Source organism: Mus musculus, chromosome 5 (genome assembly GCF_000001635.26).
Source record: "Mus musculus strain C57BL/6J chromosome 5, GRCm38.p6 C57BL/6J".
In the NCBI taxonomy this organism is placed as follows: domain Eukaryota; kingdom Metazoa; phylum Chordata; class Mammalia; order Rodentia; family Muridae; genus Mus; species Mus musculus.
The window spans coordinates 62848902-62874549 of NC_000071.6; the positions used below are offsets into that span (position 1 = coordinate 62848902).

General features: G+C 38.1%; 1 protein-coding gene across 1 annotated transcript in view; it reads left to right on the forward strand.

Moving 5' to 3' along the window:
* Positions 1-25648, forward strand: part of Dthd1 (death domain containing 1) — a 76663-nt gene that overhangs the window by 37246 nt on the left and 13769 nt on the right. The window contains exon 8 of the mRNA NM_001170705.2: positions 825-1063. Within this exon, the coding sequence (NP_001164176.2) occupies positions 825-1063 (239 nt within the window). The remainder of the gene's footprint in view (positions 1-824; positions 1064-25648) is intronic.

Consider the following 25648-nt stretch of genomic DNA (forward strand, 5'->3'; position numbering starts at 1 on the left):
CCTTGCCTCAAACAAACAAACAAGAAACAAAGAAGAAACTAAGAAAATCATGAGACTTATGTGGAGCCTTATGTGCACATCAAGTATGGGCAGAGTGACTGAGATGTTGAACTATTAAACCACATTGGAACCATTTATTTAGTGTGTGTGTGTGTGTGTGTGTGTGTGTGTGTGTGTGTGTGTGTGTGTGCCAGTGAGTTTATGTGGTGATCAGAAGACAACTTGCAGGCATTTGTTCTCTACTTCTACCATGTGAAATCTGGGGATTAAACTAAAATATTCAGGCTTGGTGGCTAATACCTTTCCCTGCTCAGCCATCTAGGAGGCCCAGAAGTTGAATTTTTTTAATAGTCTTGAATTTAATTTTAATTTATACTTAAACAGCCACATGTCACAGGAGAATGGAGCACTAGAATATCCTCTGTGAGGCCATGGCAGCGCACACTATGGTAGGAACAGCACAGAGGAAGGGGAAAGATCATTCTTGGAGAGTGAAGTTAACTTTCTAAATACTGGAAAAATGAATATTTTCAAATGTTTTGTGTTAGAAAACCATGAACAGGAAGAATAAAATGGAAAACTATTAGATGTGGAAGATTGCAGAAAAAAACGTGGGCCCCATGGCAGAAGAGGAGTTCTCTGTCATGTTCTAGAAATGTACAGTAACTTGCTATGGCTGCTAGGTTGTTATGTGTTATATGTTCACAAGCAATGATAACACACAAGACACTTTAACAATATTTGATAAATGATATGTCACTGAGATTTTAGAAAATTAAAGCGAACTAATTATCTTACTGGTGATAAGTGCATCTTCATTTTAGGCAATGGGAAGGATTATGAGAAAGACTACAAGCTCATTTTTCACCTGCAAAGAAAACCCAGGCTAGAACTCCACATCAAAGAGGTGGATGAATTTGGGAATTATAGCTGCCCTCATTATAAAGGTACCATTACAGTTTACAAAGTACCCAGAGAGAAGATCGTCCCCAACTTGGATCAAACACTTCATGAAACTTTTTATCAGTTTCCAGTTTGCAAATTACCACTGAAATTGCCAAAGGTAAGTTAATAGACTTTCTATGTAACAGCTTTTGTTGCCTCTTTGTAATTTCCAATTAACAATGAATTCTGCAAGTAAATGAATGTAGGATAGAAAACACATTAATAAATTTGATAAAGAAGGGGTAGGTAGGACCAATTTTAGAGTGATAGAATATGTATCAGGGTTTCTGCTATTGTCAATATTAGTTTCTCTAACTAGAGCAATGTACTTTGAGTTGTTCTTTATAGCATTTTGTTAAAAAATGTGTGCACAATGCCATTCATCTTCTGAGACATGATCTGAGTTACTGAGACATCATTTATGAAAACACTGAATGCATTTCAGACTGCACTTGAAGGACCAATCATTCTGAACATGGCAATAGCATCAAAATAATATCAGTAAAACAGATAGTTTCCAGCATGTTTACCTTACAAGTTATTCATATCTAATAATCTGCCTCATGTCAGAAAATCACATTTAATTATTTTCCAGAAAAATCAAACACATAAAACATATACAATTTTTTATTATATAAGTAACTTTTTTCCATGTATGAGTATAGTTAACATACATTAATGATGGAAAATAATGCTGAAATATCATTATTACTGTCTTGCAAGAAGATAATTTTTACTTTTAAAGAAAGTTAATTTATTTTTTCTGCTTTTACCTTTTGTGTTTTCAACTTCAGCAACATGTTTTCCATATACAGATTTTGTATTTTTTTTATGTGTCTCATGTAGTCTTCATAAACTCCTATGTAACTGAGGATGGCCTTGAACTACAAACTCCTTTGATTAAATGCCAACTGTTAGGAGTACAGGTGTGAACCGTCGCAACTGCTTTTTGTACTGTCCATAATTAACAAACATAAATTGTACTTCTGAAAAGGGATGGGATCTGTTGTGTGTTATTATAAACCCTGAACTGCAGAAATAAAATGTAGTCAGAAACTATGTTGTCAAGAGTAGTGTCTACTATACACACATGGCTAGCTATAAAAGAGAAATCTTACATCACTAAAGATGTATTAATGAATCATAATCTGTTTATGATGATGAAATGATGCATTTGTAATATCTTGTTTGTTTGATCAGTTTAAATAATGTTATACAAATCAATTCTAATATGTATCTGAAATTCTATTTCTATGGAATAACACTTTCCTAAATGCATGTAACATAATGGAGTATGTAAAACACGTACATAAAATTGCATTATAAGGTTAGACCTGATTAGATAGATAATGGTAAAATAATGCATTAATAGTTGTTCAGAGGTTGAAAATAGCATCTCTGGAAGCTAAAAACAGTAGATATTTTGTGTTGATTACATTACTCTTTTTTTCTATTCATGGGAATGTAACCATTAGACATGAAGAAAAATCTGACTTACAGCAAGAAAATGGAATGCATTTTATTGGGGTGAGAGATTTAAATACCTTAGCAGAAATTCACATTTCAATTAAGGCCATTAACATAATTTCCAAAACACAAAAATCTTGTTAAGTGCTTTTACATGCATTGTGTCATTAAATCCTCATAGAAGCCCGTGATGCAATGCCATTGTTCTTATGTTCCTGGGAGTGGAGACAGAGCAGGTTCAGTCATGTTGTCCAGGATTGTAGGGCTAAGTGCAGATGAGGGAATCCCACACAGAGAATTTGTTCCCAGGGTGGATGTTCAGCAACCTCTGCGTGGTTGCCTCCTAAGCAGATAAAACTTCTATTCTTAGCCCAGTAAACAGAAGAGATGTGCAGGTATCTAGATTCTCTCTAGAAGTTTGTAGAAATGGGGAAAAAAACAAAACAAACTTAGAGAAATGACTGGAAAGAGTTAGCGAACAGCACACCCATGGACACCAGCCAAATGAAAGCAGCCTCAGTGCAGAGGAGCAAGCGCTGAGCCATGGGAGCCTTTGCCTGATGGTTTGAAGGAGGTACTGGGGTTCTGAGTGGGGTTCTGAGCACATGCTGTTCAACAATGGATGGCAAAAATCCGAGCTATGTTCAGGACAGTACAGTCATCTAAAGGAGCATCCACTTCCATTTATGCATCTGCACTCTTGTCTCTATATTTATTCATGATTTCCTTTCACCCACTATTTATGTGTGTGTGTGTGTGTGTCTGTGTGTGTATGTGTGTGTGTGTCTGTATGTGTGTCTGTGTGTATGTGTGTGTGTGTGTGTCTGTGTGTGTGTGTGTGTCTGTGTGTGTGTGTTGTATGTGTGTGTGTGTGTCTGTGTGTGTGTGTCTGTGTGTGTCTGTGTGTGTGTGTCTGTGTGTGTGTCTGTGTGTGTGTGTCTGTGTGTGTGTGTGTCTGTGTGTGTGTGTCTGTATGTGTGTGTGTGTCTGTATGTGTGTGTGTGTCTGTGTGTCTGTGTGTGTGTGTGTCTGTGTGTGTGTGTGTCTGTGTGTGTGTGTCTGTATGTGTGTGTGTGTCTGTGTGTCTGTGTGTGTGTGTGTGTGTGTGTGTGTGTCTGTGTGTGTCTGTGTGTGTGTGTGTGTGTGTGTGTGTTGTATGTGTGGGTCTCTGGGTGTGTATCTTATGAAAAGCTGCACAAGTTTGTTCTCCTCTTTCTCTACCAAGCAGTGACTCTAGCTCTTCTTTTGATGTGAATGGATGCCATAATCGTACTTACATTGCCTGGGATGTAACTGAGTGATAGAGCATGTGTTTATCATGTGTGAGGTTCTGGGTTCAATCACCAACTGCAGTAACCAAGATATACGCATATTTATTGGGTAAATTTTCTTATATCTATATAACATGCAATGTTCGAGCTGTTATAATTAGCACAGGCATCGCCTCACACATTAACTATGTCAATTGCCTTAAAGGAAAAATTTGAATGTGCTTCTGTAGATGCTTCTCTGACGTTCAAGTCTCTGCTCACATGTTATTTGCTCTTCTTATCCCCCCCCCCCCATGCACTAGTCATTGTTTAACCTGTAACCCTCTTTGGGTTTATTTTGTTGTATTTAAACCTAGTCTGTCCTGGCCATGTCCTATCTTAAATGATGAGCCTAGTGCAGACTAGGCACTAAGTATGTCTGACTATATGTGAGGGGTGCTTCATATCCACCTCCAATCAGCTTCCCTGAGACTCAACACTCTGGGCTGAATGGGGCACTGGGATGTTCTCAGACTAGTATTTTAGTCTGCAAGTCCTTTCCTGTCAGGCTGAGGAATTGGTCAGGTAAATATATAAAGATTTGGATGCTCTCTAGGCTGCTTAGCTGAGCACATTTTTTTTTTTCCCCAGAAAGCCCAGTTGCTGTTCTACAGCTTTGGTGTGATTAGGAGGCAAATCAGACTGCAGTAGACCTTCCTAGCAGATAGGCTTGAGAGTTTATTTCCATACTATCAGACAATTGCAAGAGAGATACTATACACAGGGAAAGGAACTTTATATAAAAAAAGCACATGACATAGACTCAACCTTCCTTTATCTGTATTTCCTCTGTGGCCTGTATGATTCAAGAAATAAGTAGGTAAATTAGGCAAGCTAGCTAACTTAGGAGTTTATACAGATTTCCTCTGTGAAAGTTTATATCTGATCACCATAATCATGTCATGAGTTATTTTTCTGCTTTGACTCTGACACACACTTTTCACTAATCTGCCTGTGCCTGTTTGCCACTTCCTGTGTTTCTGCCTCAGTGTGCCATCTCCCAGGAAGCTGTCCCAACTTTCCTCTCTATTTCAACCTCAGTGTTCCTGACATGCACAACCACGGATTATGCACTTCATCTGCTGTTGTAGCTACCACACGCCATTACAATGCCTTGCTTACTGTTTCTCAACAGATGATTTTAAATACTTTTCAACCTCGCTGTTTTTATGTACCTTCTGTGGAAATTATTTTGACAATTTATTGAGGGGTTATCAATCCCTAAGAAATACTAATACAGATACATTGCATACCTGCTTATGAATTTTGTATGTACGTGTGTGTTTAAATAGGTGAAAATTAAAATCTTTTTCTAAAATGCTAATATATATATCCTTATTACACACACACACACACACACATACACACATATATACTCCACACATACATACATTCACATATCATTTATATCATTTATAATTCTTTCTTTCATTCTTCCTATTATCCTGGTCTCCCCCCTTCTTCTTCCTCAAGTATCTTTTTCTTCTTTCCACATAGTTCTCTGGTGCTTACACCATTAGAGAAAATGATACAGACTCTACTCTAGCAGCTGCTAACAGTCATTAGCTCTTTGGGAAGGGACTGGGCCTCATGGGTATCATACCCCTGTATCCATGGTAGAAAGTCAGAGAACCCATTCTCAAGCAGATATTCATAGCTTTTGCTCATGCCTATGACAGTAATGTGAAGTCTGTACGGCAGAATCAAGTCTTTACCCTTTCCCATCATCTGTCTCTTAAGATTTTTTTTTTTGACTTCTCACAATTGGCAATAGAGATGAACATGTTTTTCTCCTCAACATTGCCGTGCCGCGCCTGATAGAAACACAATTTCAGAAAGTGTTTTATGAATAACTAGATCAATGAGGTCATTTCCACAAGTCTTAAAAGTATTCAACCTTGAAACTTCTCATCTTGAAACTACACCATCACTTTAAAGATAGAACATCTTAAATGTCTGCTGCTCTTTGTAGACAAATTGACTATCAATATGCCATCTGTACTTTCCTTTCTTCCCAGATGGGTTTGTACAGGACTTTCCAGATTCATACTCTTGGCCATAACTTTTACACAAAACTTTTGCAAGTAAGTTCACAGGGCTGAGAAAGAATTTGTGGCTGCGGAAGTGTTTTTCCTCTTTTACAACCAGTGAATACCTAAATGGGAATTGAAACCATGACCTTTGTTTTGTGAGAACAGACTTCTCCACAAAGTTTAGACTTAAAAACACCAGAGCTCAGCTAGGCAGAATTAAAATGCTTCACTTGCCAGCAAATTGAAGTACCCACAGAAAGCAAATAGTAAATACTTTTCACAAAATAAATGTTGTGGCTTAATTTTCATAAGTACAAGAAGTTAATAATGTTAAGCACCACTTAGAACAGTTTGAACACCTTCTCTGACATGATCCTAGTTTAAAACATATTGACATTTAACTTTTACAACAAACAAATCTACCCAAGTATGTTGGGAAGGTCTAGAGAGCTAGGTGATTATTACAGGGTTACAGATTGGATATACTTTTAAACCATGAGTTCAATACTTTGAGAATATTTGAATAAGCATCTCAAAGACTCAGTGTATCATTAAGCAGTCACTATGTGCTCTGAGTGTGTATAGTCACATTCATTTGCATACAAGCAATCACGAGGTAAAATATTAATGTACTAAACTGAATATCACCTGTAACTTGTACTTGTTCGCTTCCTGTTCATGAGAATACCTTACACCCTCTAACTATGTTTGATATGTCAAGGGCCTAATGTACAATAATGTTCCTATATAAATTGCATAATATGTACTTTTCTCATCACTGTGAACTTATGAGAAACAAGCTAAGAAAGGAAGAACTTACTCTGCTTCAGACAGAGGTGAGAGTCTGTCAGGACAGGAAGGCTTGGTGACAAGGGTGGCTCACTGGTATAGCACTGGGGTATTCTCCTATTGATATATTTCAGGAATCTGTGATAAAATAATATTAGGTCCAGCATGTTTTTACTTTTTACATTTTAATTCAGTCTGGAATCTCTATCCTATGGGATTTTTGCAGCCCATATTCAGAGTGAGTCTTTCATTCTCAGTCTAATTTCAATGTGCAGACACCAGAGGTGTGTTTCTCAGCAATCGCAAATCCATCTAAGATGTCAACAAAGAATAACAATCACAGTCTGAAGCTTGTCTTGCTCTTCTATCCTCATCATTTAGAGCAACAGTTCTCAACCTGTCAGTCATGATACCTTTGAGAGCTGAACAATCTTTTCACAGGGGTCACATATTCATGACAGTATCAAAATCATAGTTATGAAGTAGCAGCAAAAATGGAAAATAATTCTATGGTTTGGGGGTCACCACAACATGAAGAAATGTATTCAAAGGTTGCAGCATTAGGAAGATTGAGAATCACTGATTTAGAGGGCAAAGTATCTTTTAAACATCATTCAGATCACATGTCTACTCCATACACTTCAATGATCCTGGTTTCTCTTAGAGCAAGGGCTCCATTCTGAGCAGGAAATATATTCCTGAGTGTGATGGCTATATCCTGGTTGTCAATTTGACTATACCTGGAATGAACTATAATTCAGAAATGGAGGGCACAACTGTGACCCAGATCTTGAAGATGGAAGACTCAGGCTTCTGACCCAGATCTTAACATGAAGAACTTGAGACATAGCATCTATGAAAAGTTTAGGCCAAGGTAAGGTGGTACATGGCTTAAATCCCAGGAGACAAAGACAAGTAGATCTCTGAACTCAAGGCCAGCCTGAGACAAAGCAAGTCCCAAATCCAGGCATGGTGGTACACACCTCTAATCTAGGGCACACCTTCTGCTGGAGGTCTACATAATGACATTGGAAGAAAGAAGGATCGCTCTTCTTCATCTGCTTGCCCTAAATTGCCAGCACATCTGTTGGGCCTACTTCTTCAGGATTCCAGCTTATACAAAAGACCAGTTCAAACACCCATCCCTGAGGGACTGAGCACCTACTAGATTCTTGGACTTCCCATTTACAGCTGGGCATTGTTGGGTTAGTTGGACTACAGACTATATAAGTCATTACAATAAATTCCCTTAATATATAGAAACATTCCATAAGTTCTGTGACTCCAGAGAACCCCGACTAATACAATCATGAAAGCCAAAAATTACTTTGTAGCTATTTCCCTAAGTTAGAAATTGGATTACATGTATTCACAGCTAGCAAATTCCTATATTCATTTTGAATCTATAAAGTGAAGGCTGCTAAGAGAAGACTGGATCTCACTTGGTTAGGAGTCTGGTCTCATTGCCCATCCCCACAGGGACACACTTCCACCAACAAGGCCTTACCTCCTAATAGTGTGGGCTGAGCATGTGCACACCACCCCACTATGATTCCCAGTGGGTGCTAGAAGTTATTGAAACCTAAGTGAATAACATTTTTAATGTATATACAGCTATGATGAAGTTTAGTTTATAAATTAGACAGGTTAAGGTGTAAATAAGCACAGCTAACAATAATATGGGACAATTGATAATTTATTATTAAAAAGTTCTATAAGATTTATCAATTGTTTATCTCTGGTATTCCTAATTAATAATTTTATCCACAATTGACCATGATACCATGGAGGCTGAAGGATACTGAGTCCAGAAAATACACAGCAGTCATAAGGGACAGCTACTGTAAAGTCTCTACATGGCCTACTTGGCTATTGATTCCAAGCTTTTGTATCCCATCTCCTTCCCTTGTTCACCTGCAATCCCACAGTTAGCCTGTCCCTCCTTCTAGGTTACTCTTCTCTGTCTTCTGATTTAAATACGTGTTAATGATTTCTCTGTCCTGAATGGTCCTTCTAATATCTACCTATATACCAATACCTCAATAGTCATCTCATGGTCAAGTTTCACATTCTCTCTAAAGCCTTCTCTGAATCTATTTAATAGCAAATGTATTTCTGGATTCATAACCCAACACTCTAGAGCCTTCTTACTTGATTTAACTGTGTTTCTCTCTAAAGCACTGGAGCCTCGTGTGTTAGCTATATTGCAGAAAGATTGACTTAGCAAGGATTTAAGTAAGCCCTATGACTTCAGGGGAACTTTGTTCTGTTCCTTTATTATTCATTGTTCAACAAGGATAAAGAACAATGCTTGGCACAGTTAGATGTAACCAATGCTTGCTGCATAAATGCCTTAATGAATACAGCTTATACTATAGGTGGTAAAATAAGAGAAAATGAGACATGTTAAGGAAAGAAACAAATAAGCATCAAAGAATAAACAAAATTGGTGAAATGTGTTAAAATAGGACAGTTACAGAAGACCAACAGTGAGTTACCTTCTGGGCAGAGAAGAAACACAAGACAAGAAGCCTCTTTGCCTACAGTCCTGGGAAAGCATCAGCCAGAGTAAGGCAAATAGTAAATATCTAGCCTCCATGATGCCTTCAAGGAAAAACATCATGGATACTATTCATATGGTGGCTAAGAAGTTGAGTTGAGGTCTGAAAAATGATCTAACTGGTCTTAGTGGCCTTGGAAGATGATGCCCTTATGAAATTGACCATGTCATCAATACAAGTGAAAATTTGAGGCCTCATAATACAATCATTTCCAGTAAAGCATTTCTAAGTTGTGCATAAAGCAACTCATTTCATAAATGTTCCAGAACATTTTGTTGACATTACATGCCATTGTACACTGGAAGAAGGAAAGCACCTTTAAAAAATTGAGTTTTTAAGTGGAAGGAAGTGGTTAGACTGCTTGGTGCCGGAACACACACTTCTGAAGTCACCCAGATGGCTGTCTATATGACATTTGCTTGTTTTTCGTCAGCTTGGGTTGTGACAACCTTGTACTTCTCCCACCTGTTTGGTGGTTTTGCTTTGAATAGAGTCAGGCAGGGCTCCAGACACAAAGCTGGAGTCTACCTGAGGCTGAAGCTCTGAGTAATACCTCAGTGGCAGCCTTACATAAGCAATCCTGACCTAACTTCTGCTGAGACTGAACTTCCTTTAGAAAAACAAACAAAATGACCCTGTGAACTCATGACATATTGTCATGCCATTTCTAGTTAAAAAAAAAAAAAAAGTGTCACAACATTTGCACTTCCACCACATTAAATAGGTTAAAGGAAGGAACTGTGAATGTGCTATTGCAAGAGCTTGTGTATCAAAAGCATCACTTTCTCTCGGTTTGAGACTTTCATTGCCCACTCCCTACCATGCTGAAAATGATTTTAAAAACGTAATTTGTTTCCAAAAACATGAACTGCTAAAAGAATCTTCACTAAGTAAATTAGAAGATTCTGAGATGGGAGAAAATTTATCATGGTCACAAGCACCTTAGCATTGCTTACAGTTTTCAGATGTAGTTATTTTATGTAATTATATTAGGATTAAAAATGAAAGTGTCACTAGCACATGTGAGTAGCACTAGATGCACTCAGTGGTTTGTAAATAGAAAATTAATTGGAAGGAAAATGTGTTGGGAGAACAAGGAGAAGTTAGTGTGTGTGGGGGGGCGGTGAAAGATACAGATATGATTTAGATATATTCTATATTATGTGTAAAATTTTCAGAATAAATATAATTACTATTTTAAAAAGCACAATTCATTACCCTGTTGATGGATAATAAAAAAAAACAAGTTCAGAAAAAATATACATATAGTACATATGGATTATATATAATATATTTAATACACACATATACATATGTGTGTATGTATGTATGTAGGTATTAAACCCTATCAGAAAAAAAACAGAGTAATTTGAGTTTTGTTGTTTTTTCAGAAACATTGAACTTAACAACAGTTTTAGAGTTTGTTAGAATTTAGTTCCATGTTTTCTATATTGAAGTCAATTTTAGCAACATCTATATTGCTTTATGGTCCATCCTCTGTCAGTCAGATAATGAGTTCAACTAAGAAATATTATGTTAAATTATGCAGAGACTGAGAGACCTTGGGACACTCAGTCCTTCTTAAATGAGATGTCTCCAACAAATCCCTCCCCTCACAACTTGGGGGAACCCCAGGAAGAGGAGGCAGAGAGAATTTAAGAATCAGAAGGGATTGAGGACACCAAGAAAAGAAGGCTCTGTAAATCTATGTGAGCATAGCTCATATGAGCTCACAGAGACTGAAGTAGCATGCATGTTGCTTGAATGGGTCCACACCAGGTCCACAGTGAGTATAATATGGCTTCCAGTTTAGTGTTTTCATGGGACTCTTGAGTGTGTGAGTGAGTGGACGTTTATTCAAGTGTCTTCTCTTGGTCTTTTTTCCTTCCGTTGGCTTGTCTTGATCAACTTCAGTGTGATAGTTTTTGTTTTATCTTATTATATTTATTTCATTGCTTTTTTTTATATAAAGAAATGAATGGAAATCTAGACATTAGGCGAAAAGTTAAGAAGTGAATTTTTACTTATACCTTCTGGAAGAGTGAAAATCAGTTTTCTCCAGTAGACTGACACTGGGTATATCAACCACTTTGTGGGGTTTTTTTCCCCTCTTTTTCGATGTAGTTTAATGGTTTCTTATTTTGGGAGAGTTTTGCTATATTGTATATTTGTTTCCTTTTTAAGAAAGAACTTAAAATTGAGAGGGAGAAATAGAGGATCTGGAGGGACTTGTGGAAGAGAGAAAATCTGATGTTTTGGTTTTAATAATGAAAAATATAATAATAAAAAATAAAATGATATATTATAGGGTTAAATATTCTGATAATAAAGATCAGTAACTTGGCTTTTAAGAAAATTCAGTTTTTTTAAAGTCACGGCATGAATTTTTATTTCCAGGATTATCCAAAACTAGAAGCATTTTTCTAAAGAAACACGATAGCAAAAGAATTGTACTTTCTCTTAACAACCAACCCTGAAATTATATTTGAATGACAAAAATTACTTATGTCTTTAGGAACCTATAGGAACATTGAAACACTTTAACATAACAAAGAAGTACAAGGTTTACATGCAGAATATAATTCAGACAAATAATCATTAATTATAGGTTTACTAATCTCATTATTGTTGGGACCAAATTTTAAAGAGCTGCAAAACCATTATATAAGAAATATATAATATATGTCTTGTACTCATGTTATAAATTTTTGGATTAACATCTATGTTTTGTTTTTGTTTTTGTTTTTTGCTTTTTTGTTTTATTTTGTTTTGTTTTGTTTTGTTTTTCGAGACAGGGTTTCTCTGTGTAGCTCTGGCTATCCTGGAACTCACTCTGTATTCCATGCTGGCCTCGAACTCAGAAATCCGCCTATCTCTGCCTCCCGAGTGCTGGGATTAAAGGAGTGTGCCACCATGCCCAGCCCAACTTCTATGTTTATATAACAGGTACTAGTGAAACAAAATAAAATCAGCCAATTTCCCAGATTTCAAGTAAAATTATAGACAATAAAGAATATTTAATATTTTCCGAAGAGTTGATTAAAAAATAGAGTTAAACTCGATGCAGATATTGAGAAACTAATGGATAGGTTTTGTCAGAGTGACATGATGCAGAAGTAAGATCATCAGGCAAAATAAAGGATGATAGAGTTGGTCACATGAAATAGAGTTTATAAAAATTATATCCATAATTAAGGTTAAAAAAATAAAACCCAACCCCCCCAAAAAATTCCCATACATAATATACATATACATTTGATTAGCTTTAAATTTAGTTTTGTATAGAAAAATATAATATCCCATGAAAACATAAAACAATAAATTAAACCATCCATTTAACATAATGTTTTGAGATATAAATTAATGGTAACCCTTATTCTAAAAGTTCTTAAGCAAACAGTTTTTGAACAAGCTAGTCTTAGTGAGTAATGACTGGCCCTATGGTTCCCAGCACTGAAGAATGAGGAGGATAGATCCAAGACCCCAGAGACTATAACTTTTGTTGGTACCAATTGGAGCCCCATAATTTAAGTCAGATAGCAGATGCATTCATGCATTATGACAAAGGTTAGTGCTTGAAGCTAACTCATGTGAGCAACTAGTTTCACCCTGAGTGTGAAACACGAGTCTCAAACACTGTAGCATAATCAGACTTCACCAGAGAATAATATTTTGATATTGTTTCTCAGCCTTGTGTATTTTCAGAAGTAAAGCAAAATAAAATATTCTGAAAAGAAACAAATTCTTTCCAATCTAGGCTTCTAGGTTACTTCACACATGCCAAGATTCTTGACAAAATGATGAGGGGGTTCCTGTAGTTGTCTGGCACCTTGGGTGAGCACAGGTTTAAACAAAGACTTAGTGTTCTTTAATGAGGATACTCATTTAAATGCACATAGTATTTGAGAAATTAACTGAAAGGTTTAAAAAATCATAGAAGGAAATATCTACACAGAAAACTGTATCTGAGGTAAGTTAAAATTTGACAAGAGTGACAGGTATAAAGGCACAAAGACTCCAAAACACCTAGACAAGATAGAAGCCTATATGGGGCATGAAAGAGATGATAAACATTAGATGGAAAAATAGAGAGAATAGTGTTATCATTTTTAAAATTAATTTTCCATATGGAAGGAGTCCAGTAGAATTTAGAAAAGAAGTACTAATCAAACATCAAATCTCTGAAGTTTTACTGATAAATGAAGGAATACCAAAGAAAAGAAAAAGTTCATTAAAATCATGTAGGACAAACAGGTCACATTCAAGGAGAGAACAATTAGGCTGATAGCTGAGTAATTTCCATATATATCAAGATCCACACAGAGGGCAGTACTGTAATGACTTAATCTCCTGTGGGAAAACAGCCATCAACAAAATTAAGATTCAAATCAATATTGAGCTTTAAATATCCTGGTATCTAAAACTAAATGTATATCACCAACATTTCTTCAGTAACAGAAATTATGAAAGATGTAGTTTAAAAAAAGGAAAAGGTAATTATTCCAGAGTGGAGTTTACAAAGTTTCAAACATTTTTTTTCTTTAAAAAAATAGATTTGTTTTTCATTCAATATATTCTAGTTATAGTTTAACCCCTTCATCTCCTACAAGCTCCTCCCCATTGACCTAAATCTGCTCCTTTCTGGCTTGCTCCTATTAGAAAACAAAGAGACATTTAGAAATATTAAATAAAATAAAACAAAAATGAACCAGAAGAGAACAAAACAAACAGGAAAAACAAAATCAAAGAGAAAGCACAGGAAACACACATAAAGACACACAATTTTATGAACAGAAATGTCATAAAAGCAAAACTGAAAACCATAATATAAGTAAATCATATATAGAAAAAAGAAAAGCCCAAAGAATTATGAGAAAAAATATAAACACACATACACACACACACATACACACACACACACACACACACACACACACACACACACACACACACACACACACAACAACCAAAGCCCTCCAAATATATGATTGAGCTCATTTTGTGTTGCCCATAACCTGCTGGACATTGAGCCTGTCCTTAAGTGTGGCTTATGTACCCAGTGAGATTTTTTTTTCCCTTCACATGCAGTAATCAATTGAAGATAACTTCTGGGTTAGGTCTAAGTGCTGTGTCCACATCCCCTCTCAAAACATAGGTTTGGCTTAGATGTATGCAGATCCTGTTCAGGTTGCCAGAGCCTCTGTAAGTTCATATGTGCATCAGTCCTGCTGTATCTACAAGGCCTTCTTTCCTTGTTGCCCTGCATACCCATAGGCTATTACAATATTTCACAGACTTCTCTAGGCCCTGAGGAGAGGGATTTGATGAATATACCCTATTTAGAAATGAGTGTTCCACAATTTCTTACTCTTTGCACATTATCCTATTGTGGTTTTCGATATTTGTTGCCATCTACTGAAGAAGGAAGTCTCCATGATGAATGGGACACAGCTTTATGAGTACAACACACAGTATATTGTTATCTTTCTTTACTAGAACATAACATTTTGTTCTTTCTGGGTCACTGGCCTATATAGTCTCAGATTCTGGGACATCTGAACAGTGTCCTCTATGACTTCCATCTCATGGCAGGGGTCTTAAATCCAATTCAATAGTGGCTGGTTACTCCTACAGCTTTTGTGCCACTTTTGTATCAGTCTATCTTGCAGGTAGGCTTCCATTGCAAATATCAGTTTTGTAGTTGAGTATGTGTTTACCTTTCTCCTTTGGTAGAATTCTGAGTGCTCCGTAGGGCCATGAACACTAGCTAATAGAGATGAAGTTTCTAGATATGCAGAAGGTTATCTTCTCTGTGTTAAATGAGGTGTGTAGATGTTATCTTCAGCAATAGGGGCTTACTATCAATTTGTGGAGAGCAAACAATAGCTTTAGCAGTAGCCTGGATTGTAAGGTGGGTTCCATGAAGTCCCTTTTGCCAACAAGTCAATTGTATATAACCCATTCCCTGGCAATGGAGTTTCATTTGGTGGTGAGATATGTCTCATTGGAGCTTTATCTCCCTAATTATTTGGTGATTCTGTTTAGATTCTTTTCATTCACACACACACACACACACACACACACACACACACACACACACACATATCTTCTATTGCTTTAATTTTCTATAAAATTCCTTCAGTGGCCTTTAGTTTTAACTATGCCTTTTTGCTTCAACCTCCCTTCTAGTCCACTTATTAAAGGTAGGGGAAAAATGATTAATAGGACATTGGGGTTGGATGTGAACCTGGATAGAGGTAGTTCTTTGGGGAGATACAAATCTTCATTGTCAAGATATCAGTAGTCCAATCAAAAACATCAAACAAGAATCAACAGCAGTGACTCAATAGAGAAGAAACTGCCAGGCTCTGCCTAATTGGCACAAGTCTGTGGACGGGGCAAGAAGCAGCTGGAATACCACAAGAAATTCTTCGTTGCATTTCTCTCTACAAAGTAATTTCAAGACAAAATCAGGGAAGACCAGTGAAATGTTGCAAGGCAACCAATGCAAGAGCATCTGTTCACTCTCTGTGAGGTTTTATTTATATTCTCTTTAAACATCACATGTTCTTTTAAGCATCCATGCCAGCATTATGCCCTTTCTCAAGACAGCTTCCAGAAACATACCACATATCTGTTCTCAGCAAAATATCCTTTCATGGGTTGGCTTCAGCAAATCATCATTTCATAAGACACTTTCAAGAAATGTATCGCATGACACAACTGAGTCTCCAAAGAAACCAGAAATTGCCACTTCAAAGTCTCCTCTATTTCCTCCTTCCTGATGCTCTTTCCTCCCCTTCCCATTTGGTTGTACTATTTCTAGTTTTTCTCCATCTATCCATCCATCCAAACTACCTATTCTATTTCTGATTCCTTGAGATTTCTCTACTCCCAAGTTCCTTAATTACATCTAGCCTTTATGGTTAGACAGATTATAGTCTGCTTATTGAAGAGTTAACTATATTTACATATAAGCAAATGCATATCATATTTGTCTTTCTGAGTATTACCTGCATTACCTGCTTCAGGATTATATTTTTCTAGCTCCATCTATTTGAATTTTATGCTGTGAATCTTATGATTTTATTTTTTGTTTGTTGTTTGTTTGTTTTAAACAGTCCAGTAATAGCCTTTGTGAAGATGTACAGTTTCTTTATCCACTGAGAGGCTGTTTCTCATTTCTGACTATTGTGAATGAAGTGGTAATGAACATGGTTAAACAAGTGTCCTCTAATAGGAGGAGTTGTCTTTTGGGTATATGCCTACTTGGGTGTCTAACTGAATCTGAAGTTGCCACTGTTCACAATTTCATTTCTACTTCCCACCAGTTCTCATAGTGGATGTAGAGGTTTGCATTCCCATCAGCAATGGATTAATGTCCCACTTACCCTACAGACTTGCCAGCAAGAATTCTCTCTCTCTCTCTCTCTCTCTCTCTCTCTCTCTCTCTCTCTCTCTCTCTCTCTCTCTCTAAATTGACCTTGGCCATTCTGGCTGGAATAAGTTTGAACAAGCTGAGGCAACTGGAAAAGACACTTCACCCTGTTGAGCTGCCTGCAGGCTGCGAAGTGTGCTCCAGACTCTCAGATTTGCTAGTTGCCTCATGCTTTGGTAGGCTTTGGTGATGTAGCTATCTTTGAGTCATTCTGCTCTTGTAAGTCATCCCTTGAATTTCTGTATGTAACCCAGTAAAATGTATTGGTTCACCAAGTTGGACATTTATAGCATCTGCACTTTGTTCTTGAATGGGTTTCCTGTCTTGTGACTACTCATGCACATTGCATCTTCCCAGAAAATGTTTGGTCACACATATGCTAAAGAAGTATCAGAATGTCCCTTTCTCACACAGATGCCTCCCCCCCCCTTTGTGATTGCTTTCTTCTTCCTCCCATGTGGGATTGAGGCACCCTCACTTGGGCCATTTGGCTTGTTAACCTTTTTGAGTTCTGTGGATTGTATCCTGGGTATTCTGTACTCTTTTTGGCTAATATACACTTATTAGTGAGTACATACCATCCATGTATTTTCAGGTCTGAGTTACCTCGCTCAGGATGATATTTTCTAGTACCAGCCATTTGCTTAAGAATGCCCTTGTTCTTAATAGCTGAATAGTATTCCATTGTGTAAATGAACCACATTTTCTATATCCATTCTTCTGTTGTGGGACATCTGGGTTATTTCCAGCTTCTGGCTATCACAAATAAGGCCACTATGAACAAAGTAGAACATGTGCCCCTGTGGCATTGTGGGGCATCTTTTAGGTATATGCCCAAGAGTGGTATTGCTGGGTCTTCAGGTAGATCTATTTCCAGTTTTCTGAGGAACCTCCAGATTGATTTCCAGAGTGGTTGTACCAGTTTTCAATCCTTATCAGCAATGCCCTTTTCTACTCCAGACCAGTATCTATATAACTGAGAGCATGATATTTCTCTAAGATCAATGACCTTTATAATTTTTTCTAAGATTCTTATATGGGGTCCCATCCTTTTACTCCTACAGACTTTCTAAGATACCTTGCCCTGAAGAAACATCTTTTGTTCCATGGTGCTTACTCATTATAATCATGGCCACTTCAGAGTCACTTAACCTAAGTTATTTTATCAGTAATGACTCTTGCCTTTGGATCTGTTGTCACTTCTTTAGGGAAACCTTTATATTTACCAAACAAAATTAAGGACATTTGGTTATAGACTCTGAACAGTAACTATAACTAAATTATTTACATATACACTAACATGTTTCATTGCAGTTTTTAATAAATAGAGTAATTAAAATTTTCTTATTGTCAAAACCATAATCAGATTAATGCCTCAGAAATAATGAAATTCATTTTAAAATTTCAAACCTTGGTAAAGAAATGAAGAAGTAATAGTAAAATCTGCTGCATAGAAATAAACATAGGCTTAAAAAGAATAATTCAAGCTAAGCAGAAGCAAGGATTCAAGGTACTTCCACATTGGTAGCTAGCACACTGTTTCCATTTCTAAACTTAATTTCTCAATATCTACTTTTGAAGTCTACCTTGATTTAAAAAAAAAAAAAAGGAAAGAAAAGAAAAAGCATTCTGAACTCTGTTGACATTTTGTTCCCTAGAGAACTTACTTGACTGTAGGTTCTTGCTGGCCTTGAGGCCCCTGCATGTAGTGGAACTTCCTTTCATTGTAAGTGCACAACCTCACCTCTTAGCCTGTCAGGAAGTACTATGCTGATTATAGCATCATCAGAGTATCTATATCACAACAAGGACAGGATATTAGCTCATGCTAGTGTCTTTTAATGTCTTTATTTAAAAATCCTTGTGTGTGCTTGGGCATAAACACATAAATGTGCAGCAAAATACAGAAAATAAAATACATGAAATAAATTTTTGTGGGCATTTCTCCCATCATTTTATGCCTTGGTTTGATGGTATTATTTCTTCATGCTGAAAATTTTAAAGCAAATAAAATATATCATATAATTTTATCTACAAATAAATACTTCCAAGTACATTTCTAAAGGTTGAGGACAAAAACTGGCCGCAATGCCATTGCTCCTTCATAATGAGTTCCAGCTAGCTTCTATTTTATGTTCAATGACAGATTCCTTTTTCTTTATCTTTTGACTTGTAAATACAGGATCCTAATAGGATCTAATCAGTGTGTTTGGCTTCTGCCACTATCTTTTGAATCCAGCCCACTCTATCCGTTCCAGGAGGGAATGAGCAATTTTATTTTTTCAGTCTTTTAAATTAAAAATAGAATTCATATTCTCTCATATAATACATCCTGATTACAGTTTCGCCTCCCTCCATTCTTCTCAGCTCCCTCTTACCTCCCCTTTCTGCAAAATCCACTTACCTTCCATTTTCCTTCAGAGAAGAGCAGGCATCCCAGAGACAACAGCCAAACAAGACAAAACAAGATACAAAAAGACAAGGCATAGGCCCTCATATTGACGCTGTGTGAGACAACCCAATAGGAGATAAAGAGTCTCAAGTATACGCACAAAGGGTCAGGGACACGCCTACTCCCACTGTTATGAGTTCCATAAAACACCAACTTAGCAACCATAATATATACAGAGTTTTAATCTGTCAGTAAGCCCATTGTGAAAGTAGGATGTATCATAATTGCTTCCCAGTTGGAACTCAAGAAAAGACTTATTTAGATATTGTACCTGAGTAACACAATGTTACAGAAGCCATGGCAACTAGGAAAGCATTCTTCTTTACCATCTCTATCTGTGCCTTGAACAAATCAGGTCTTTGTGTACTTTCTGCCTGCCACTTCCACCACAATGACAAGTTGTCTCTCAAACCCCTTGTTCCATTGTGGATAGGATATTTGATATATCTAGAGCAGGCTGAGACACTTGGGTAGAGGCTTTTGTTGGAACTCAGCTTTGGAATAGAGTCTTAGATGGTAGTTAATCTTTTTACCTGAAAAATTTCAGCTCCTACAGCAGGAAAACACCTTCCATATTCTTGTTGGTATTTAAGACTTAGTCACTGAAAAAACCAACATGTGATCATAGACGTCAGGAGATGGTCACTTCTTAGTCCTTGGACTGCCTGGGGACTGGTGCTGATCCATGACCCAGGTGTTAGTTTAAGGGAACAGAGGTTTGTCCTTTGTACACCACTACTTCCTGATTCTCTCTGAACGTCCTAGTTCTGATTTTGCAGTCTAAAAGAGACAAACTCTGCCTCACCCCAGCACAGAGTTTCATCACTTGTTAAAAACTCCTTAACTTAAAAAGCTACACTCCCCCGGCCTGAGAGGTTTGTGTCACAGGCGCTGGCGGGAGCCTTCTTGGCTCCGGGACTCCGCGGAGGGCAGGCTGCACAGGAGACCGTGTGGAATACAGAGGCCAGCCGTTTCTGGTACGGGCGAGAGTCGCAGAGCTTCTGGGGCGGCGCCATCTTCGTCTCCAGACAACCGGCCACCCTCCTGGCGAGAGCCACAGAGCTTCTGAGGCGGTGCCATCTTCAGCTCCAGACAGCCGGCCACCTTCCTGGTGAGAGCACGGGGGTCTGCCTGGCCTGAGAGGTTTGTGTCACAGGCGCTGGCGGGAGACTTCTTGGCTCCGGGACTCCGCGGAGGGCAGGCTGCACGGGAGACCGTGTGGAATACAGAGGCCAGCCTTTTCTGGTACGGGCGAGAGTCGCAGAGCCTCTGGGGCGGCACCATCTTCAGCTCCAGACAGCCGGCCACCTTCCTGGTGAGAGCACGGGGGTCTGCCTGGCCTGAGAGGTTTGTGTCACAGGCGCCGGTGGGAGCCTTCTTGGCTCTGGGACTCCGCGGAGGGCAGGCTGCACGGGTGACCGTGTGGAATACAGAGGTCAGCCGTTTCTGGTACGGGCGAGAGTTGCAGAGCTTCTGGGGTGGCGCCATCTTCGGCTCCAGACGGCCGACCACCTTCCTGGCGAGAGCCACAGAGCTTCTGAGGCGGCGCCATCTTCGGCTCCAGACAACCGGCCACCTTCCTGGCCAAAGCAACACAGCTTCTGGGAAAGATCCTGTTTTGGGCCTTCACCTTCAGCCAGGAGGAGGTCCAAACACCAGATAACTGTACACCTTCCCCGAAAGAGGAGAGCTTGCCTGCAGAGACTTCTCTGACCACTGAAACTCAGAGGAGAGAGCTTGTCTCCCACGCCTGCTGATTGAGGGTAACAAAATCAACAGAGGAACAATCTCTTAACAAAGACAACTATAACAACTAACTCCAGAGATTGCCAGATGGCGAAAGGTAAACGTAAGAATCCTACTAACAGAAACCAGGACCACTCACCATCATCAGAAACCAGAACGCCCACTTCGCCCAGTCCAGGACACCCTAACACACCTGAAAAGGTAGACCTGGATTTAAAAGCATATCTCATGATGATGGTAGAGGACATAAAGAAGGAATTCAATAACTCACTTAAAGAGATACAGGAGAACACTGCTAAAGAGTTACAAGTCCTTAAAGAAAAACAGGAAAACACTGCTAAAGAGTTACAAGTCCTTAAAGAAAAACAGGAAAACACAACCAAACAGGTAGAAGTCCTTATAGGAAAACAGGAAAACACATCCAAACAGGTGATGGAAATGAACAAAACCATACTAGACCTAAAAAGGGAAGTAGACACAATAAAGAAAACCCAAAGTGAGGCAACGCTAGAGATAGAAACCCTAGGAAAGAAATCTGGAACCATAGATGCCAGCATCAGCAACAGAATACAAGAGATGGAAGAGAGAATTTCAGGTGCAGAAGACACCATAGAGAACATCGGCACAACAATCAAAGAAAATGGAAAATGCAAAAAGATCCTAACTATAAACATCCAGGAAATTCAGGACACAATGAGAAGACCAAACCTACGGATAATAGGAGTGGATGAGAATGAAGATTTTCAACTCAAAGGACCAGCAATCATCTTCAACAAAATTATTGAAGAAAACTTCCCAAATCTAAAGAAAGAGATACCCATGAACATACAAGAAGCCTACAGAACTCCAAATAGACTGGACCAGAAAAGAAATTCCTCCCGACACATAATAATCAGAACATCAAATGCACTAAATAAAGATAGAATACTAAAAGCAGTAAGGGAAAAAGGTCAAGTAACATATAAAGGCAAGCCTATCAGAATTACACCAGATTTTTCACCAGAGACTATGAAAGCCAGAAGAGCCTGGACAGATGTTATACAGACACTAAGAGAACACAAATGCCAGCCCAGGCTACTATACCCAGCCAAACTCTCAATTACCATAGATGGAGAAACCAAAGTATTCCACGACAAAACTAAATTCACCCATTATCTCTCCATGAATCCAGCCCTTCAAAGGATAATAACAGAAAAAAACCAATACAAGGACGGGAACCACGCCCTAGAAAAAACAAGAAGATAATCCCTCAACAAACCTAAAAGAAGACAGCCACAAGAACAGAATGCCAACTTTAACAACAAAAATAACAGGAAGCAACAATTACCTTTCCTTAATATCTCTTAATATCAATGGACTCAATTCCCCAATAAAAAGACATAGACTAACAGACTGGCTACACAAACAGGACCCAACATTCTGCTGCTTACAGGAAACCCATCTCAGGGAAAAAGACAGACACTATCTCAGAGTGAAAGGCTGGAAAACAATTTTCCAAGCAAATGGTCTGAAGAAACAAGCTGGAGTAGTCATTCTAATATCGGATAAAATCGACTTCCAACCCAACGTTATCAAAAAAGACAAGGAGGGACACTTCATACTCATCAAAGGTAAAATCCTCCAAAGGGAACTCTCAATTCTGAATATCTATGCTCCAAATGCAAGGGCAGCCACATTCATTAAAGACACTTTAGTAAAGCTCAAAGCACACATTGCACCTCACACAATAATAGTGGGAGACTTCAACACACCACTTTCATCAATGGACAGATCGTGGAAACAGAAACTAAACAGGGACACAGTGAAACTAACAGAAGTTATGAAACAAATGGACCTGACAGATATCTACAGAATATTTTATCCTAAAACAAAAGGATATACCTTTTTCTCAGCACCTCACGGGACCTTCTCCAAAATTGACCATATAATTGGTCACAAAACAGGCCTCAACAGATACAAAAATATTGAAATTGTCCCATGTATCTTATCAGACCAACATGGCCTAAGACTGATCTTCAATAACAACATAAATAATGGAAAGCCAACATTCACGTGGAAACTGAACAACACTCTTCTCAATGATACCTTGGTCAAGGAAGGAATAAAAAAAGAAATTAAAGACTTTTTAGAGTTTAATGAAAATGAAGCCACAACGTACCCAAACCTTTGGGACACAATGAAAGCATTTCTAAGAGGGAAACTCATAGCTCTGAGTACCTCCAAAAGGAAACGGGAGAGAGCACATACTAGCAGCTGGACAACACATCTAAAAGCTCTAGAAAAAAAGGAAGCAAATTCACCCAAGAGGAGTAGACGGCAGGAAATAATCAAACTCAGGGGTGAAATTAACCAAGTGGAAACAAGAAGAACTATTCAAAGAATTAACCAAACGAGGAGTTGGTTCTTTGAGAAAATCAACAAGATAGATAAACCCTTAGCTAGACTCACTAAAGGGCAAAGGGACAAAATCCTAATCAACAAAATCAGAAATGAAAAGGGAGACATAACAACAGATCCTGAAGAAATCCAAAACACCATCAGATCCTTCTACAAAAGGCTATACTCAACAAAACTGGAAAACCTGGACGAAATGGACAAATTTCTGGAAAGATACCAGGTACCAAAGTTGAATCAGGATCAAGTTGACCTTCTAAACAGTCCCATATCCCCTAAAGAAATAGAAGCAGTTATTAATAGTCTCCCAGCCAAAAAAAGCCCAGGACCAGACGGGTTTAGTGCAGAGTTCTATCAGACCTTCAAAGAAGATCTAATTCCAGTTCTGCACAAACTATTTCACAAGATAGAAGTAGAAGGTACTCTACCCAACTCATTTTATGAAGCCACTATTACTCTGATACCTAAACCACAGAAAGATCCAACAAAGATAGAGAACTTCAGACCAATTTCTCTTATGAATATCGATGCAAAAATCCTTAATAAAATTCTCGCTAACCGAATCCAAGAAAACATTAAAGCAATCATCCATCCTGACCAAGTAGGTTTTATTCCAGGGATGCAGGGATGGTTTAATATATGAAAATCCATCAATGTAATCCATTATATAAACAAACTCAAAGACAAAAACCACATGATCATCTCGTTAGATGCAGAAAAAGCATTTGACAAGATCCAACACCCATTCATGATAAAAGTTTTGGAAAGATCAGGAATTCAAGGCCCATACCTAAACATAATAAAAACAATCTACAGCAAACCAGTAGCCAACATCAAAGTAAATGGAGAGAAGCTGGAAGCAATCCCACTAAAATCAGGGACTAGACAAGACTGCCCACTTTCTCCCTACCTTTTCAACATAGTACTTGAAGTATTAGCCAGAGCAATTCGACAACAAAAGGAGATCAAGGGGATACAAATTGGAAAAGAGGAAGTCAAAATATCACTTTTTGCATATGATATGATAGTATATATAAGTGACCCTAAAAATTCCACCAGAGAACTCCTAAACCTGATAAACAGCTTCGGTGAAGTAGCTGGATATAAAATAAACTCAAACAAGTCAATGGCCTTTCTCTACACAAAGAATAAACAGGCTGAGAAGAAATTAGGGAAACAACACCCTTTTCAATAGTCACAAATAATATAAAATATCTCGGCGTGACTCTAACTAAGGAAGTGAAAGATCTGTATGATAAAAACTTCAAGTCTCTGAAGAAAGAAATTAAAGAAGATCTCAGAAGATGGAAAGATCTCCCATGCTCATGGATTGGCAGGATCAACATTGTAAAAATGGCTATCTTGCCAAAAGCAATCTACAGATTCAATGCAATCCCCATCAAAATTCCAACTCAATTCTTCAACGAATTGGAAGGAGCAATTTGCAAATTTGTCTGGAATAACAAAAAACCTAGGATAGCAAAAACTCTTCTCAAGGATAAAAGAACCTCTGGTGGAATCACCATGCCTGACCTAAAGTTTTACTACAGAGCAATTGTGATAAAAACTGCATGGTACTGGTATAGAGACAGACAAGTAGACCAATGGAATAGAATTGAAGACCCAGAAATGAACCCACACACCTATGGTCACTTGATCTTCGACAAGGGAGCTAAAACCATCCAGTGGAAGAAAGACAGCATTTTCAACAATTGGTGCTGGCACAACTGCTTTTTATCGTGTAGAAGAATGCGAATTGATCCATACTTATCTCCTTGTACTAAGGTCAAATCTAAGTGGATCAAGGAACTTCACATAAAACCAGAGACACTGAAACTTATAGAGGAGAAAGTGGGGAAAAGCCTTGAAGATATGGGCACAGGGGAAAAATTCCTGAACAGAACAGCAATGGCTTGTGCTGTAAGATGGAGAATTGACAAATGGGACCTAATGAAACTCCAAAGTTTCTGCAAGGCAAAAGATACTGTCAATAAGACAAAAAGACCACCAACAGATTGGGAAAGGATCTTTACCTATCCTAAATCAGATAGGGGACTAATATCCAACATATATAAAGAACTCAAGAAGGTGGACTTCAGAAAATCAAATAACCCCATTAAAAAATGGGGCTCAGAACTGAACAAAGAATTCTCACCTGAGGAATACCGAATGGCAGAGAAGCACCTGAAAAAATGTTCAACATCCTTAATCATCAGGGAAATGCAAATCAAAACAACCCTGAGATTCCACCTCACACCAGTCAGAATGGCTAAGATCAAAAATTCAGGTGACAGCAGATGCTCGCGAGGATGTGGAGAAAGAGGAACACTCCTCCATTGTTGGTGGGATTGCAGGCTTGTACAACCACTCTGGAAATCAGTCTGGCGGTTCCTCAGAAAACTGGATATAGTACTACCGGAGGATCCAGCAATACCTCTCCTGGGCATATATCCAGAAGATGCCCCAACTGGTAAGAAGGACACATGCTCCACTATGTTCATAGCAGCCTTATT